The sequence below is a fragment of the Pogoniulus pusillus genome, chromosome 29 (genome assembly GCF_015220805.1).
Source record: "Pogoniulus pusillus isolate bPogPus1 chromosome 29, bPogPus1.pri, whole genome shotgun sequence".
Lineage (NCBI taxonomy): Eukaryota > Metazoa > Chordata > Aves > Piciformes > Lybiidae > Pogoniulus > Pogoniulus pusillus.
The window spans coordinates 7937282-7954285 of NC_087292.1; the positions used below are offsets into that span (position 1 = coordinate 7937282).

General features: G+C 39.5%; 1 protein-coding gene across 1 annotated transcript in view; it reads left to right on the top strand.

The window, feature by feature from the left end:
* The window catches only part of ARFGEF2 (ADP ribosylation factor guanine nucleotide exchange factor 2), a 37937-nt gene that overhangs the window by 15672 nt on the left and 5261 nt on the right, over positions 1-17004 (top strand). The window contains exons 15-37 of the mRNA XM_064167768.1: positions 643-754; positions 1288-1493; positions 2332-2416; positions 2505-2676; positions 3982-4133; positions 4307-4435; positions 4779-4937; positions 6085-6232; positions 7137-7236; positions 8501-8541; positions 8625-8794; positions 9691-9842; positions 10025-10197; positions 11078-11238; positions 12530-12660; positions 12766-12895; positions 13252-13387; positions 14143-14281; positions 14379-14433; positions 14658-14772; positions 15019-15149; positions 16156-16324; positions 16700-16838. Of these exons, the coding sequence (XP_064023838.1) occupies positions 643-754; positions 1288-1493; positions 2332-2416; positions 2505-2676; positions 3982-4133; positions 4307-4435; positions 4779-4937; positions 6085-6232; positions 7137-7236; positions 8501-8541; positions 8625-8794; positions 9691-9842; positions 10025-10197; positions 11078-11238; positions 12530-12660; positions 12766-12895; positions 13252-13387; positions 14143-14281; positions 14379-14433; positions 14658-14772; positions 15019-15149; positions 16156-16324; positions 16700-16838 (3105 nt within the window). The remainder of the gene's footprint in view (positions 1-642; positions 755-1287; positions 1494-2331; positions 2417-2504; positions 2677-3981; positions 4134-4306; positions 4436-4778; positions 4938-6084; positions 6233-7136; positions 7237-8500; positions 8542-8624; positions 8795-9690; positions 9843-10024; positions 10198-11077; positions 11239-12529; positions 12661-12765; positions 12896-13251; positions 13388-14142; positions 14282-14378; positions 14434-14657; positions 14773-15018; positions 15150-16155; positions 16325-16699; positions 16839-17004) is intronic.

Genomic DNA, 17004 nt, shown 5'->3' on the forward strand with positions numbered 1-17004 from the left:
CAGACCTGCAGGGATGCTTAAAAATTGATCTCAATGCTGAAAACTCTTGCCTGCTGTTGTCAAAAGCTAATGCTGGAGGCTATTATAGGTAAAAGGATTCATTAAAATCTTGGCTGGATTTGAAAGGTGGTTTCACAGCTTTCCTTTGTACTGGTTTAGCCACACAGGAGAGGAAAATGTGTGTGTGTCTAGAGAGAAATTGATTTGTGCAGGTAGGCTTAATGTTGTCTTACAGCTCTTACACCTTTTGTTGTCTTCTATTGAAATAACTGATTTAATTATCCAAATTCTGTGCTTTTTCATTTATTTGGGAATCTCACTGTCTGTAAGTGCTATAAAAAGGTTTTGAACAGCAACGTCTGTAACACTTCATGGAAAATCTCCCTTTTCTAATAATAGGGGCAATTTTGAAGTAAGTTTTCTAACTATAACTTTTAAATTTATCAGCTATGGCATGTACCTTAAGAGATGTAGCTTCTGGTGTGACAGCATCTATTGCATGTTCTTGGGTGTTTTTAACTAGAAAAAATGTTTCCTGCAAAAGGAAAAAGTACATTGGCTCTAACATTTTTTATCATTTGCATAAGCTGTAATACTTTTCATTTTTATGTGTCAATTTCTTCCATGTTTTTGTCTGAAAAGGTTCAATAAAAAACCAAAGAGAGGGATACAGTATCTACAGGAGCAGGGAATGCTTGGAGCTACAGCAGAAGACATTGCACAGTTTCTGCACCAAGAAGAACGTCTCTGTTCTGTAAGCCTGTGTGTCACTCAAGATAATTGATCATCTTTGTCTGTCTGCACTACCTTTATGTCATTCATAGATAACTGAAAGTGTAAGAATTCTAATGGAGATTCTTAATACCAGTGCCATGTCCTACTTACTTTGGCCTAGGCTTTTTAAGTGTTTAAAGTGGAGAGCTAAGGGGACTCTATAGCTGGCAGTGTGTGTGCTAGCTACTTTGCCGGTATTTTGCCAGCAGAGCAATATCATGGACTGCAGTGGCACAGCAGTCTCTGCTGTGTGTGAAACTAGACCCAGCTGAGCTTTCCTTGGCTCTGTAAGAATGCAGACCTTGCTCTGAGGTGTGACTGAGGCAGGAATATGCAGGCTAAGGGCTTTTCTGATGGTACTCGTTTCTTGCTCTCTATCCAGTGGCTGCACTGCCTGCGTGGTTAAGCGTACTGCTCTTACAAAACTGGCAGCTGTGCAATTCCTCTCTTGTAAACTTCCTTGCAAAGCTGGCAGTTGGATTACACAGTAATAACTGTCTCTTGTGTTTTCAGACCCAAGTGGGAGAATTTCTTGGGGAAAGCAATAAGTTTAACAAGGAAGTGATGTATGCCTATGTAGACCAGCTTGATTTCTGTGGAAAAGACTTTGTCTCCGCTCTGCGTATATTTCTGGAAGGTTTTCGTCTGCCAGGTGAAGCCCAGAAGATTGATAGATTAATGGAGAAGTTTGCTGCTAGATATATTGAATGCAACCAACGGTAATTCAACCCTTTTTTATTGGAGAAGTGCCTCAAGAATGGCTGTATTCTTTATGGGCCTTAGGGGCAAGATGCAACTCACAGCATGTCAAGAGCTTCTACAGGCTTGTGAGAGGAGCAGATTTTGTTCTAATGGTGGTGTTTACCCTCTTCAGCAGCTAGGCAAAATGGAGACTTTGGATGGAAAATATCCTGATGCTGCTGCCATTTTGTTAAGTCCCAAACACTTGCTAGAAGGAATTGTTGAAAGAGGGAAGCCTGGAGTATGTTAATTTGTCTCTGTATTAGCTGTTAGTTTTTTAAACAAGTAAAGAGCACTCCAGTGTAAACAGCAGTAATAAGAAGTAGCAATTGCTAAAATGAAAAATGTGGCATGAATAGCTACTGAGGTGTTACACTTGTTTTAACTTGCCCATTAGAGGTTGAACAGAATGTCTTTACGTTAGCTGACATCAAGTAAACAGTGTTGCCCTTGTGTCTAATGCAGTGAGCTGGCTCTGCCCTAGCTAGAGGTTCAGTCTTCTTTAGTTCCCGTTTCTTGCTCCAGTTAGTGCATCACTGGGTTGGTTTTGTATAATTATTTATGAAACAGTGAAAAAAATCTGCTGTTCTTTAACTTGTGGCATTACTCAAAGAAGGAATTCTTTTGGGAATGTACTTGAAAATTCCAGTCATCAGTAGTTTTCAACACTGTGAAGAAGATACTGTTGTATTTTTTTCCTGTTTATTTGCTGTATGCATTGTTCTTCTGATTATTTTTCTTGCATGTAGAAGTGGAACTCATGGATTGAGGAATTAAGCCTCTAAAAACCTGTTTTTCATTTTTTTCTTCTCTTAGGCAAACCCTATTTGCTAGTGCTGACACTGCCTATGTTTTGGCATACTCTATTATAATGCTGACTACAGACTTGCACAGTCCACAGGTAAAAATTCTACAAGTTCAGTTTAAGTTCAAATTTCCCCAGAACTTGCATTTAAAATCTGTTATCTACTTTCTCTTCTTTTTTCCAGGTAAAAAATAAAATGACCAAGGAGCAATATATTAAAATGAATCGAGGAATCAATGACAGTAAAGACCTGCCAGTAGAGTATTTGTCCACAATCTATGAAGAAATAGAAGGAAAGAAAATTGCAATGAAAGAGACAAAAGAATATGCAATTGCTACAAAATGTAGCAAACCAAGTAAGAATGAACTAGGAACTGGAAGATCACAGTGCTCTTGAACTCTTGCAGTAGTAACTTTCAGGATGGTATAATGGAGTTCATATCCCTTTTTGAAAACATCTTTGTGCAATGTCTAAGTTACATTTAGAATGGCTGATGTAGATATTTGGCATGAAACTGTCTCAGTTATTACTTAGTACTGCTGTTTCTGTGGTAGAAACCATAGCTGTGTGAGTTCACCTGGCACCATTGTAGAGAGACACTAGGAACTAAATTCGAGGATCATTTTTTTTAAGTGGACATGTGAGGAGAAAATGGTAGAATAACTGCAGGTGGCACTTTGCAGGTTAGCTGCTTGTGTTTTATATGCTAGACAAGGAGGGTTTTCTTTTGTGTTGACTGACTGTTAGTAGCATGTCCTAGTTCAGAGGCTGATAAGTGCCACAGTGGCAATGTTTGTGAAAGAGATTGATGAGTGACTTTGTCATGATCGGTAGTCACCTGTCCTCATCTAGACCAAAGGAGGATTTCTGCACATAGTGGACACTAAAAACCAGTATCCCCAAGTGTGCTTGGCCTTTACATCTGCATAGGTGGTATTAAGTCAAATTAGTGAACTCTGAATCTTCAGTGTAGTGGTTGTTTCAGTGATTTCTGTGCTGTTTTCAGGTTACCTAGATGAGAATAGGAACGAAATCGACATATTGGAAAACTTAAGTTACAGCTATAAGGATAGAGAAGCACAGATATGTTTACTTATCAACTGACTTAAGAGCTAATTTTGAGACTGTGGGGATAAGGAGATGAAGGATTTTTCCATCCATTTTACATGATGTGACTTAATAGAACTTGCCTCTGACTTTAGTGGGTAGGTCTTAATGTGACATATACAATAATTCAGTATTTGATTATATAGAATGAAGTCTTAAGTTGTGGTGTGGGTTTTAGTGCTTGCAGTTCACAGGATTACAGGATATTAGGGGTTGGAGGGGACCCAAGGATATTATAGTCTAATCCCCCTGCCAGAGCTATCTAGCATAGTTCACAGAGGAATGTATCCAGACAGGCCTTAAGAGTCTCCTGAGAAGGAGACTCCACAGTCTCTCTGGGGAGCCTGTTCCAGTGCTCTGTGACCCTTACAGTAAAGAAGTTCCCCCTTGTGTTGAGGTGGAACCTCTTGTGCTGCAACTTAGAGCAATTCTGGGAGATTTTTGTCTTTAGTTTTCATTTGCAATGCCTGTGATATTTTGTGATGCTGAGTGTCAAGATGTGGAATGTGTTCTTGTAAACAAAACCAATGCTGATATGTGCTGTTGCCCTTAGGTGTAGCTAATGAGAAGCAGCGGAGGTTGTTGTACAACTTGGAGATGGAGCAGATGGCTAAAACAGCTAAAGCTCTCATGGAGGCCGTAAGCCATGCTAAGGCACCTTTTACTAGTGCCACTCACCTGGATCATGTCAGACCCATGTTCAAAGTGAGTGTGCAACTCTCTTCTGTCCTTGTTACTAAGAGTTTTAACTGAAAGATTATTCTGAGGAGTTAGGTAATGCAGCAGCTGAACTCTTTGGATATATTTGGGTTTGGTTACCCAGTGTCTTGGGCTAAAAGTGTAATATATTTCTAAACTTAGCTTCTCCCTTTCTTTAGCTTGTATGGACTCCATTGCTGGCAGCTTACAGCGTGGGCTTACAGAACTGTGACGACACAGAAGTTGCATCTCTTTGTTTGGAAGGGATCCGCTGTGCCATTAGAATCGCCTGTATCTTTGGAATGCAGGTTCGTATAAGGCTTCCTGAGGGCAGCGTAGGCTCTGGGAGGGAGATGAGGAATTGCAAACAACTTATGCACAGGAAATGAACTGCCTCATCCAATTTCTTGAAATGGTAAAATAAAGTATTACAGTCTCATATTAGTTTTAGATGTTGATACCCTCAAGCTTTTATTGCGGAGTCTTCTATTAAGAGCATTTGCTAGCTTGGCTCCTGCTCTCACTCAACTGGAAAGTGCTCTAACATAATTGTCAGCTGTACAGAGAAGGAAAACAGTGCGGGCGTGCTGGGCAAAGCTTTCTCCAGCTCTTCAGGGACTCAATTGCAATGCTTTTCTTACTGTCTTCTAGCTTGAACGAGATGCTTACGTACAGGCCCTTGCTCGTTTTTCCTTGTTGACTGCCAGTTCCAGCATTACAGAAATGAAGCAGAAGAATATAGATACCATTAAGACACTTATTACAGTCGCTCACACAGATGGCAACTATCTTGGGAACTCCTGGCATGAGGTAAAAACTTGTGTAGTTTTAAATAGTGCAACTGCATTGCTCTTTGAAAACTGGCAGGATAGTGTTCTTTTACTTTCAGTAGATAGTAACTGGCTTTAGCAACCAGTATGTGTCAGAACATTAAGAAGTAGGATGCAAGTGCGTTATTTTGTTAGTGTTTTTTCTATATGTATGTCTGTGTATATGAAAGGCATTTTTTTACACTCTATAGGCACTGTGTGACCAGTATTGTAGTTTTTGTAGGTATTTCTGGTATAGAACTAAAACCATATTAAAATCTTAGTTGCATTCAGAGAATTCTGCACAGAAACTGTTGTATTTGTGTTCATGTAAAAAGAAATGTTCTCCCTTACAGCTCCAGATTTGTCTTTGCAGCATTTGGCAACATTCACACCACATGAAAAATTAGGAGTAAAATAACTTAGGGGGGATAGGTAAGAACAACTTACCAGGACCATATGTGTTTTCTTACAGCATATTTTCCAGAAGCTCTTTTAATCAGATCTAAATCTGCTGCAGCTAGAAGGGGCATTCCTGCTGCACTGTGTTCTCTGGCAGTAGTCTGCCTATGTGAAAATAGGAGCCAAAAGCTTCTTCAGCTGACAAATTACTTGGAGCTGGCTTACAGCATACTCCCACAAATGCTTATGCCAGTCCAAGGGTTGTTTCAGCAGGGGAGGAAGAAAGAAGAGATAGTTTTGTGCTGATGGTGAAACACAGCATTGGCACTTTCACTGTCTACACTGGAACATCATTAATCAAAGTGGCAGCTGCAATAATTCAGCCTTTTCATCTCTCTGGGACCATGAAGTCTCTAGGAGATTAGCTCCAAGGTGTTGTTTTGAAAGCTAATGCTCTGAGAAGTAATAAAAGGGTTTTCCTCTAGCAGTCAGAGATCCAAGTTAGATTTTTGGGTATTATTTATTGTTTCTTGTATTGGAGTGGCCAGTGGCAGCTGGTGCACTTGAATGAATTGCTCAACTTTTATTTCCACTTGTATTAGTAACGTTTCAGCTACTTCAAAATTGCTATCGTTGGCCAAGTTGTTTTAAAGGTTAGAGAACCTGGAAAAGCTATAAACACTGAATAAATAGGAATGAAACCATTATGGTGTTCAGAAACAATATTTAAATATTTTTGGTTTTAGATCTTGAAATGTATTAGCCAGCTGGAACTAGCACAGCTTATAGGAACTGGAGTGAAAACTCGCTATTTATCTGGCTCTGGGCGTGAAAGGGAAGGAATCATTAAAGGCTATGCATCTGGAGGGGAAGAGTTCATGGGCCTGGGACTAGGTAAGATTAATGTTGAACATCATGAAGATGCACATGTAAGTGAATCATGAAGGGCTAAGAAAGCTCAGTGTAAAAAAACATCAAAATATATTTATTTGCTTCCAGGGGGACCTATATTGGATTAATGAAGCTTTTAAAAATGTAACTGTATATATCAAGTTTTATTCATAATTACCAAATCTGTTCTAACTTTGTAGCTGGGTCCAGTTGTGAAACTCCTAGATTTTTTGGAATATATTGTTGTCAAAACTGTTTTACCATACTTCTTGAGTGGTGGGTTTATTACCCATCTGTTCTTTCTGTGCTGTTTTTAATAGTAAGATCACAAGTCCTGTATCTTTAGGAACTAATGGCTGTTTCAGTGATAATTTGCTTTCCAAAGGTATTGCTTATTTCTCTGTGTTGGGTTTTCTGTTCTAGTTCCTGTAGTTCTTGCAGTATATGCAAGAAACAAACCTCAAATTTTAAGCTGTAAATTAGAGTGGCAAGGCAAGTTGCCTTAAACTTTGGAAAACCATCAAGGAAACCTTTTTAATTCGGAAGCACTCTGGAGCTGATGCTATACACAGTGATGATGCTGAAAATGCTGGGCACAGTTCTATTACTCCTTGTTCCTGACTTAGTTAATATTTTAAAATAATATTTTCTCATTTCCAATATTATTAACTGCATTACATCATCCTAACTTAATAAGCAGGATAGCCAAAACCCAGTGCCCTCAAGGAGAAATAAAGCCTACTTCTTACTGGAAGTTTAATTGTGTAATAATCTGGCAAAGGCACCATCTGCTCCCTGTAAATTGCAAGTTAATTGGAAGCAGTAGTCACTTTTCTCTGTCTACATGTATGAAATTGGGGTTGATAAGAAGTCATGGTTTCATGATGCCAGATGGCTTTTCTTGCAGGTAACCTCGTTGGCAGTGGGGCTGATAAACGGCATATGGCAAGCATTCAGGAGTCTGTGGGAGAGACCAGTTCACAGAGCGTAGTGGTGGCAGTGGACAGGTACTGAGAACATAATCTCTTTCTGGGGAAAGTGTCACTGGAAGTTAGCAACCATCCTCACTTCAATTGCAGTCTCTGACAGGGGCTTTTGTTCCTGAAGCCTGTTTCTCTTGTGGGAAAGATGCTGGTATTTAAATGTTTTCTGTGGACCGAATAAGTTTATAGGCATATAATAGTCAAAAAGGAATGACTGCTATTAAATAGCAGTGTAACTGATATGTGTTGTGAGAGGGCACTCTGTGTATGTGCTTGAGGTTTTTTGTCTTTCTTTTGAAGTAAACCAGCAAAGACCAGAATTAGGTTGGCATTACAGTATGTAGCTATTTAATTTATAAATCTGTTTCACAGCAGTTTCTAACCTACCTGTGTGTGTGTGTGTTTGGGTTTCTTCCTCTTTTGGTTTAGTCTGAACAGGACTGGTATCTGAAAAGAAAAGATGCTCTTTTTCTATTAAATCCTGCAGTTTTCTTTTGAGAACTCTAGTTAATTTCAGCATTTCTTTAGTTGCTCTTCTTCAGCTCTTTCTTGATTAGTTGCTGTGTTCTGGTCCAAATCCTTATCTTCTGTCCTTCTAAAGTGTTGTCTGAAGAGATGCTTCTATTGTAAGGAGGGGACTTTTTTTTCAATTACAACCACTGGACAAGGCTGTGAAATTGAACATTTGGGCTTATGGCACTTTTTATACCATAAATATCTATTATCAAAGTCTGAGATATTTGGGAATGTTCTGTACTTGTCAGTCTTCTGTGAGAACTGCAATCAGTGTCTGAAGTCCTCTCAAGACTGACTGAAAAGGAAGAAAGGATAATGGTACATCCATAGGCTCTCTGCTGCCTGTTTTGGTAGTCACAACTTAAAGGTAGCCCTGAACTGTGTAAAGATCAAGCAGGTGGCTGGCATCCAGTGGACTCCTGCAGCAAAGTATTTTTTCATGCCTTTTTTACTCTCCCTATAAAATTTACCATACTGTCACCCAAGGGAGTGACACTACTTGCCCTAGATAAAAATGTGAGCCTGTGCCTGTTTCCTGCGGTGGAGAGAAAGCACAGGCACAGTAGGCTGTGACTTGCAGCAGGGAAGAGTGTGCTTAGACTAAGAGATGGACAGGAACTGCTGTCAAGGAGTAAGGATAGTCTCAGAGTCTGTGGCATGGAGATTGTCAAGCACCTCCTGGAAGTGTGCTGATATTTGCCTGCAGCACTAAGATGCGATTGACTCCTATGGATGTGCAGCTCAAACTGCAACTTACTTATTTGTTTCCTAGGATATTTACAGGATCGACTAGGCTGGATGGAAATGCAATAGGTACGTATGCTGATTAGTGGTGGGTAGTAGGAACTACTGCACTGTAACACCCTGAACTTAGAGTGGTGTGTGTTGCTGTTCAGTTGACTTCGTCCGCTGGCTGTGTGCGGTTTCCATGGACGAGCTGGCTTCCCCGCACCATCCGCGCATGTTCAGCCTGCAGAAGATAGTGGAGATCTCATATTACAACATGAATCGCATTAGGCTGCAGTGGTCAAGGATTTGGCACGTGATTGGAGATCACTTCAACAAGGTATTGCTTTTAAAATCAAGTTACAGACATACATGAGTACCAGGACGTTTTTTATTCAGCTTTTTCCTTTCGTTTTCTCAGTGGTCTATGTTGTGATGCGTAAAATGAAATCTATTTGAGACACCTGAAGGAAGCACCTGTTGAGAAATGTGAAGTGTATAAATAGTGAGGTCCCAATAGCATAGAATGGTTAAGATTCTTTTTGCACTAGTTTTCCTGTGAATGTATCTCAGCCCTTAATTCTCTACTATTGGCTTCAGACATGTAGCATAAGAAGTGATTGTGTTTATTGCTGCTAACCAGCTGAAAATGTCCTACACTGGACAGTTTGAAGACTCAGCTTGACAAGGTGCGGAGCCATCTGATTTCAACTATGCTATCACCTAGAAAGAATGGAGGAGATGATCACTGGGGTCCTTTCCAACCTGGCATTCTGTGATTCTGTGTGATGAAAATGTTCTTGGGGATGATCTTCAATCACATCATTGTATGATTCCGTGTTTGTAATTTGGCTGTATGCCATTGTCTCATCCTTCTGATCAAATGCCAAGTTTGTTTTCCTTTAAAATACCTACAGGTGATCCTGCAACAGCAAAGATAGTTTCCTTGGGAAACTGGAAACCAAGTTTGGAAGGGGTGTTTTTTTTCTGAATCTAAGATAATCTTTTTTTTGTGTGTATCTGGATATTATAATTCTGCACTCACAAAAATCCATGGATCTGTTCAGCTGGGTCAAATGCCTTGAGAAAGCCCCCCCTGACAGTAACCCCTTTTCTAATATCTGAAAACTACAATGTGCCAGTGAGTTTTAGTGACTGACTTGAAATGTGAATGATGAATATGTTGCTCCTTACATATTTGTTAGCTGGTGTTTGAAAATACACTTTTCCTTCTAGGTTGGATGTAACCCTAATGAAGACGTTGCCATCTTTGCAGTAGACTCATTGAGGCAACTATCAATGAAATTTCTTGAGAAGGGAGAGTTGGCCAACTTCCGCTTCCAGAAAGATTTCTTGAGGCCTTTTGAGCATATTATGAAGAAAAACAGGTGTGGTGCACTGCAGGTTTTTTTGTCAGCTTGTTTTAGTCCTACTTAAAGATGTTACTTGATGTGGGTTGGGTTGTCATGTCCATGCAAGTGGCACAGTTACATTGTACCAGTGTAAAACTGTGCCTCTTGTGAAAGTCTGACTTCCCTTTTCGTTTGTTTGGTTGTTGTTTGTTTTAAAGATCTCCAACTATTCGGGACATGGCCATACGCTGTATTGCTCAGATGGTCAACTCTCAGGCTGGTAACATTCGTTCAGGCTGGAAGAATATCTTTGCAGTCTTTCATCAAGCAGCATCAGACCACGATGGGAATATTGTGGAGTTAGCCTTTCAAACTACAGCACACATAGTTAGTAAGTAATGCTTGAAAGATATATCCAGATTGGCTTTACAGCTGTTTTAAAGGCCCATGTCAATAAGACTTTGATATTTCTGGGTAAATAATCAAAACCTTGCAGGCAGAGTGTTTAAACTCTGCAGCTAAGTTTTGTTTGTTAAGCCTCCTTAATTCCATGGTCAGGAAACATTAGATAAAGATATCTTGCTGTAGAACTTCAAGTGTGGAATAGATTCTGTCCATTCTCTCACAGTAAGTTGATTTGGATTAAGGAGCTCATTTCCTGAACTTCTTTGATGGTAATAAAGCTTGTGACTGCTTGTAGCATGTAGTTAATACATTTGTTGAGCTGGGAGACTGAAAATGGCAGCACTGCTGTTCAGATATAAGGGAAGACAACTCAATATATGTAAATAGTAACAAAAGTTGCAGCTAACTTGAGAGTTGTAGTTTGCTCAAAAGCTTGTACACAGCTTGTTTTGTGTGTAGTTTATCCTTTAGTCTGAAATCTAGCTGGTTTTTCCCTTTGTTGCTATGGAATATGTGTGGTTACAGCCTTAAATGATAATTTAGGTAAAATTGGGTAACTTGCTTTACAGCAGGAAAGCTAACAGCTCCTATTTCTCCAAATATTAAAAGCTTTGGGCTGCATGTGATGTGGGACGAAACTGAACTGTGTAAACCAGGATTATAATATCGGTAACTATCCAGCCTAAGGAAATGTGATGCTGACAAGTGGGGTAGGGAAGGGAAGGTAGAGAGCTGTGTTTACTCTGGACAATCCAGTCCTTATGTGTTTGTCCATTTGATAGTGATACACCATGGCTGGTGTATGTAGATCAATGCAATTATCGATGGATGTAAATATCAATAAACTTTTGTTTGTTTTTTCACAGCAAATATTTTTCAACAGCACTTTCCAGCAGCAATTGACTCATTTCAGGATGCAGTCAAATGTCTTTCTGAGTTTGCCTGCAACGTTGCATTTCCAGACACCAGCATGGAAGCCATTAGGCTAATTCGGTATTGTGCAAAATACGTTTCAGAAAGACCACAGGTATTTTCTGTCTGTCTACCTTTATGTGTCCTTGCACCATCTTCTGCTGTTAAACTGACACTAATCTTGTAACTAGGGAAGAGCATTCAGACTCAGACTTTAGCCTCCCAGCAGCATTTGAGCTGTTCTGGTACTATGTAAACAGCAAAGTAGGAGTAATTAATAAAAGTCTCATCAATCCAAATTGGAAACAGATGAATGTAATAGACTCTTAAACATACAGTGTTAGGATGGCTGGGAAAACAACACTACTTCTATCTCCCTTACTATGTCTAGTTAAATTGGTTACAAACATGTATGGTTCTATACACAAGTCTATTATGTGAATACTTAATACAATAATCACTTTGCTGAAAAGAGCTTGCAGTTTGCAGTTGCATGTTACTACTTCTTACAGTTTGGGCCATGAGCTTACCCAGTTCTGGAGAACAGAATTGACTCTTGTCCCTTTTCAGGAGTGAGAATGAGGATACTGCACACTGATTGGAAGTTTTAAAGAGAAATTCTATTTACAAGAGCATATATACAAAAGGCAATCAGGTAGAATTAAGTACAAGACTCACTTGGCCCAAACTGTCCTTCTAGAATCCTCCTCCCCTTCCACCCTCAGTTGGCCTAAGGGTAGGCTGAAACCGCCCCAAGGCCTCAGTGGCTCAACTCCCTGCCTGCCAACTCCCCCACGAACCAAGATAAGGGCACACTGCTTGGTGAAGTGGAAGCAAGAGAAGCAGGGAGGAGAAGGGGGAGAGATCAAGTCAGGCACTATCTTTTAAGTTGTAATACCGGAAAAGGAATAGAATGACAATATTATAATATCCTGGGATGAGCCAGTCCATCCCCCTGGGATGAGCCTCCATCCCTATGGCTTTGTTTAAGGGGGATCTAGCATCCCTCAAACTACCACACTGTTGTGGGATGTCCATGTGGTATTCTATGTCAGAAAAGTGTACAACTGATTTATGCCAAACTTAGATTTCCTTACTGCCTATATTTACATAATTGTGTCCTGTCACTGTTACACTTGCTTCCTAAAGTCCAAACCTCTGAAACTCTTAAAGCCTTTAAGCAAGACTGAAGTAAAATAAATTGGAGTACTTTTTTTTTCTCTAATATTTTCACAAGTATTATGTCTAAGACTTAGATTTTACAGGATTTGAGTATTATGGTGGAAACTAAGCTAACTTTGCAAGCCTTTCTGTGCCACTAGTAGTATCCATACTGTCAGCTGTGAAGATTATAGAGGCTTTGTTGGTTTTGGGTTTTAATTTAATTCTTCCTGCTCATCTCCAAGGTATTAAGAGAATACACAAGTGATGACATGAATGTTGCTCCTGGGGACAGAGTATGGGTCAGAGGATGGTTTCCCATTCTCTTTGAACTTTCTTGTATCATCAATCGTTGCAAATTAGATGTTCGAACAAGGTAATGAAACATTTCTTCTTGTTTCCCATTAATGAAGACATCTCCTAGGTACATAGCTCAACTCTTTTTTTTTCCCCCTCTTTTATTATTTTGCTTTGTTTATAGAGGCTTAACAGTGATGTTTGAAATAATGAAGAGTTATGGCCATACCTTTGAAAAGCACTGGTGGCAGGATCTGTTCAGAATTGTGTTTCGGATTTTTGATAACATGAAACTCCCCGAACAACAAACAGAGGTAAGAGCAAGTAAACATGAGAGTTGTTTAGGACTGAAGCAATCAAGGCTTTATATTGTTGGCCTTTTTGGTGTATATCTACCCCATGCTGCCCCACATGTTGTATTCTGCTGTGTTCTGTGTGTGGAACTTGTCACAGTATTAGGCACCTATCCATCTGTCCTGTCTATCTTCAAGGACATTATTGACACTTGGTGAAAATGCCTTTTTCTGAGCAGTCTTCATGTATCCAATTAAATGCTTCTGAGGCATCTGCAGTAGTGAGACTGCTGTGTCCTTCAGGTAGCAGTGCATAAGCCAGGTGCTCTGATTGTAGAAGATCTCCCATAAACCAGACTTTTCATTTCTTCTCATAGAAATCTGAATGGATGACCACTACATGCAACCATGCACTTTATGCAATCTGTGATGTATTTACACAGTTTTATGAAGCTTTAAATGAGATCCTTCTTCCTGATATACTTGCACAGTTACACTGGTGTGTAAAACAAGGTAGCTTATTTATATCTTGTGTCTTTTGATGAATGTTGTTTTTTCACAATGCTCATTACTTAGAAAGAGGAACCTTAACTGAATTTTAGAACTACTGCTGTTAGTACAATATTATGTAATAGATGGATGCAGCATCTTAAAAATTCAAGCATCATTCTGTTCAGTCAGGCAGTTCCTCTGTTGATTTGTTTATAATACGCTTGTCGTGCTACTGTGACAGGGCAGAAACTTTAAAAGAGTTGTTACTCTTATGCCAGAAACCTTTCTCTGTTTGGCTGCATTTACTTACACCTACATACACATGGATTCTGGTGAATGTTATTTTTCTTCCCCCTCTCCCTCTCTCAGCCACCCAGGACATTTAAATGTTACTTTCTGAAGACTCTGTTTTCTTTTGGGGTCCAACTCTTAGGCCTGAAATACTGCTAGCATGGAATGTGTGAGGGCACTACCTTGCAAGAAATCATAAGTTTATAATTGGTGTTTTTCCTTCCTTTGCCTCACTGTGTGCTTCCTTTCTGCTTCTCTCCTGCCCTTTGAAATCCGAATATGAGGTGTCTCAAGCCTATTGTTAAACACTTTGATTCAGTAGGTTCCTGAGCTTGATGATACTGTGACATACTTCATAAGCAGGCTTTGTGCTAAGAATGATTTCACAGTATTGGTAGAAATGTCTAATGGAGCAGTAAGGAGGGAATGCTGAGTTTTTCACTGATGTAGCAGCAGTTGATAAACATGGAACATTTCTTTCACAGATAATGAACAGTTGGCTCGATCAGGTACAAACTGCCTAGAAAACCTGGTTATACTAAATGGACAGAAGTTCAGCCCTGAAGTCTGGGGCCAGACATGCAATTGTATGCTAGAAATCTTCAAAACCACCATTCCTCATGTGTAAGTTAATACATGTAATTCTCATACTGCTACCTGATTCCAGAGCAACAACATTTACTACTTTTTTATTTATTTATTTTAAAAATACTTTATGAAGCTTGCTGACATGGAGGCCTGCAGGAATGGAGGAAGACTCACTGGAAAAACACTTGGTAAGAGTCAATTCAGTGCTAGAGGCTAACTTGGAGAGTTTTTTGCTAGGTTAGCTTTCAAAATATGTTGCTGTAGTAAATACACTTGAGAACACATACTGCAGTTGACAATAGAAGAGATTGGATTCAGGAGGTTTTTTGAACTGAGAGTGAGGTAATCTGCAAAGTGATAAATGCTTTCTATTTAGTGTTTTGGAGTGCTAGAATTCTGGTTTCTCTTCTAGGATTTAGACTTGGATCGCCAGTCCTTAAGCAGCATGGATAAAAATGCTTCAGAGAGAGGACAAAGTCAATTTTCAAATCCAACAGATGAGAGCTGGAAAGGTGGTCCTTATACAAGTAAGGAAGAATGCCAGTGTGTTAGATGGCCTTCTACAGCCACTCTTACTCCACTTCTGTAGTTCTGTAGAGAAAGTTGGGGTGCATCTTTACAACATGTTCATGCCTCACAGAGAAATGTTCTTTTTTATAAGATAATGTAAAGCATCACTAAATCTCAAAATGATAACGTAGTGCTTTTCTGACCTGTTGTAAGTGAATTGTCATTAAGCTGTTTCTGAAGTTTGTTTTACTTCATTTCATTAGACCAGAAACTATTTGCTGGCCTCCTTATAAAGTGTGTGGTGCAGCTGGAATTGATACAGACCATTGACAATATAGTGTTCTATCCAGCAACAAGCAAGAAGGAAGACGCTGAGCACATGGCTGCAGCTCAGGTATCATCAAACTTACAACGTTGTTGTCAGTAAAGTACAAAGCCTGTGGAATGCTCTGAAATGTGTTTACCAAACATACTCCTTTTTCTGTCAGCGCTACCCTGAATGTCTTTTGTTACTATGAAGCTGTGATTCATATTTTTGATTACTTTTGTTGCCTCCCAATATTATCAGTGTAGTGTGTTGTTTTTATAATGAATATGTACTCATCAAGAATGCCTGTCTTTGTTTTGGGGAGAGCAATCTTTTGTGTTGTTTAGCCCGAGTGTCTTCACAACTGAGGCTTTGTTCAGCTTCTAGGTGTTTATGTAGGAGATGCCAAGGTTGAATTTTAGCACAGTTAGCAATCAAGATTTGACTCATTACCAACTTCTGAGAGGTCCTTGTCCTGAGGTCCTGAAAAAGCTGATTCTAGGGAGTAGTGTAAGGTAGCTCTTCTTTGGCTGTGTTAACAAAGGCCTAAGATTAGAAGTTTGGCCTAGTGCATTTAGGGGGTGTTTCAGGGATGATATAGTTAAATTCCTGATGGAACTAGCTAAAAATATTGACCAGTGTTATTGAAATTCACTATTAGCCAAAGATGGAGAATTCTGCACTATGCAATACTGAAATCTGCCCCATTTTCATGGTTCATTTTTATGTTTTTCAAAATGCAGCAGACCTACTCGGTCAACCCCTAGGGGAGGGGAAATGTTCTGTATTGTATTGCTAGGACTTGTTTTATGCCTTGATAAGGGAGGTACTTCCCGTATTGTTCTTGAGTGTTTGGTGGGTTGTTTTTTTTTTTCTTATGAACTTCTTCTTTTAGAATATCCTGCTGAAAGGAGCACAGCTCTGATACTTAACAGGACCGTTCTGCTGTGCTGTATTACACTAATATTTTGCTTGCACCCATAACTGGAATCTGGGCTTTCTGGTGTATAGTCTGTGCAATATCAAAGCCTCTTAAGTTTATCTAAAAAGAATGTTATTGACACTGCTCCCACTTTTTCCTTTCCTCTTTCAGCGAGATGCATTGGATGCAGATATCCACATTGATACAGAAGACCAGGGAATGTATAAATACATGTCTTCACATCATCTCTTTAAGTTATTAGATTGCCTGCAAGAGTCTCATTCATTTTCAAAAGCCTTTAATTCAAATTATGAACAGAGAACTGTGTTATGGAGAGCAGGTAAGGATTTTATTCTTGGTTTGATTAAAAATACTGAGCCCCACTTAGAGCTTTAGCTATTGAAACACAAAATTAAACTACTGCAATAATCTCTACAGTGACTGATAGTGGGGCAAGCTTTCTTTACTCATCTCCTCCCTATTTGCTAAATTAGTTGCTTTTCCTAGTTAAAATACAGCTACAGTTGGTACTACTGTAGTTAAATATATTTATAAATAGATTCAGTCTCAATCAAAATTAGACAGGAGGAAATAGTATCTGCATAAGAAATCACAGATGATCACTAGAGGAGGTATTTTGGATAAACTTTATCTCGTGGCTAATAACTACGAATCTAAGTGTTCCCTCTCTCCCTTTGTGTAACCATTTTCCTAGGGTTCAAGGGTAAATCAAAACCCAATCTCTTAAAACAAGAGACCAGCAGTTTGGCTTGTTGCTTGAGGATACTCTTCAGAATGTATGTCGATGAAAACCGCCGAGACTCCTGGGATGCTATACAGCAACGACTGCTTAGGTGAGGGAATCAGCTTGGTTCTGATGCACTTTGCTTTCAGCCAGGATGGTGCACAGATATGTATGGCCAGCCTCTCAAAAGTGAATTTAGCAGTAAGGAAGCAGTGTACTAGGAATAAATGAAGCCACTTCTTGCATGGTTAAAAGCTTGTCTTGGCAAAAGTGGT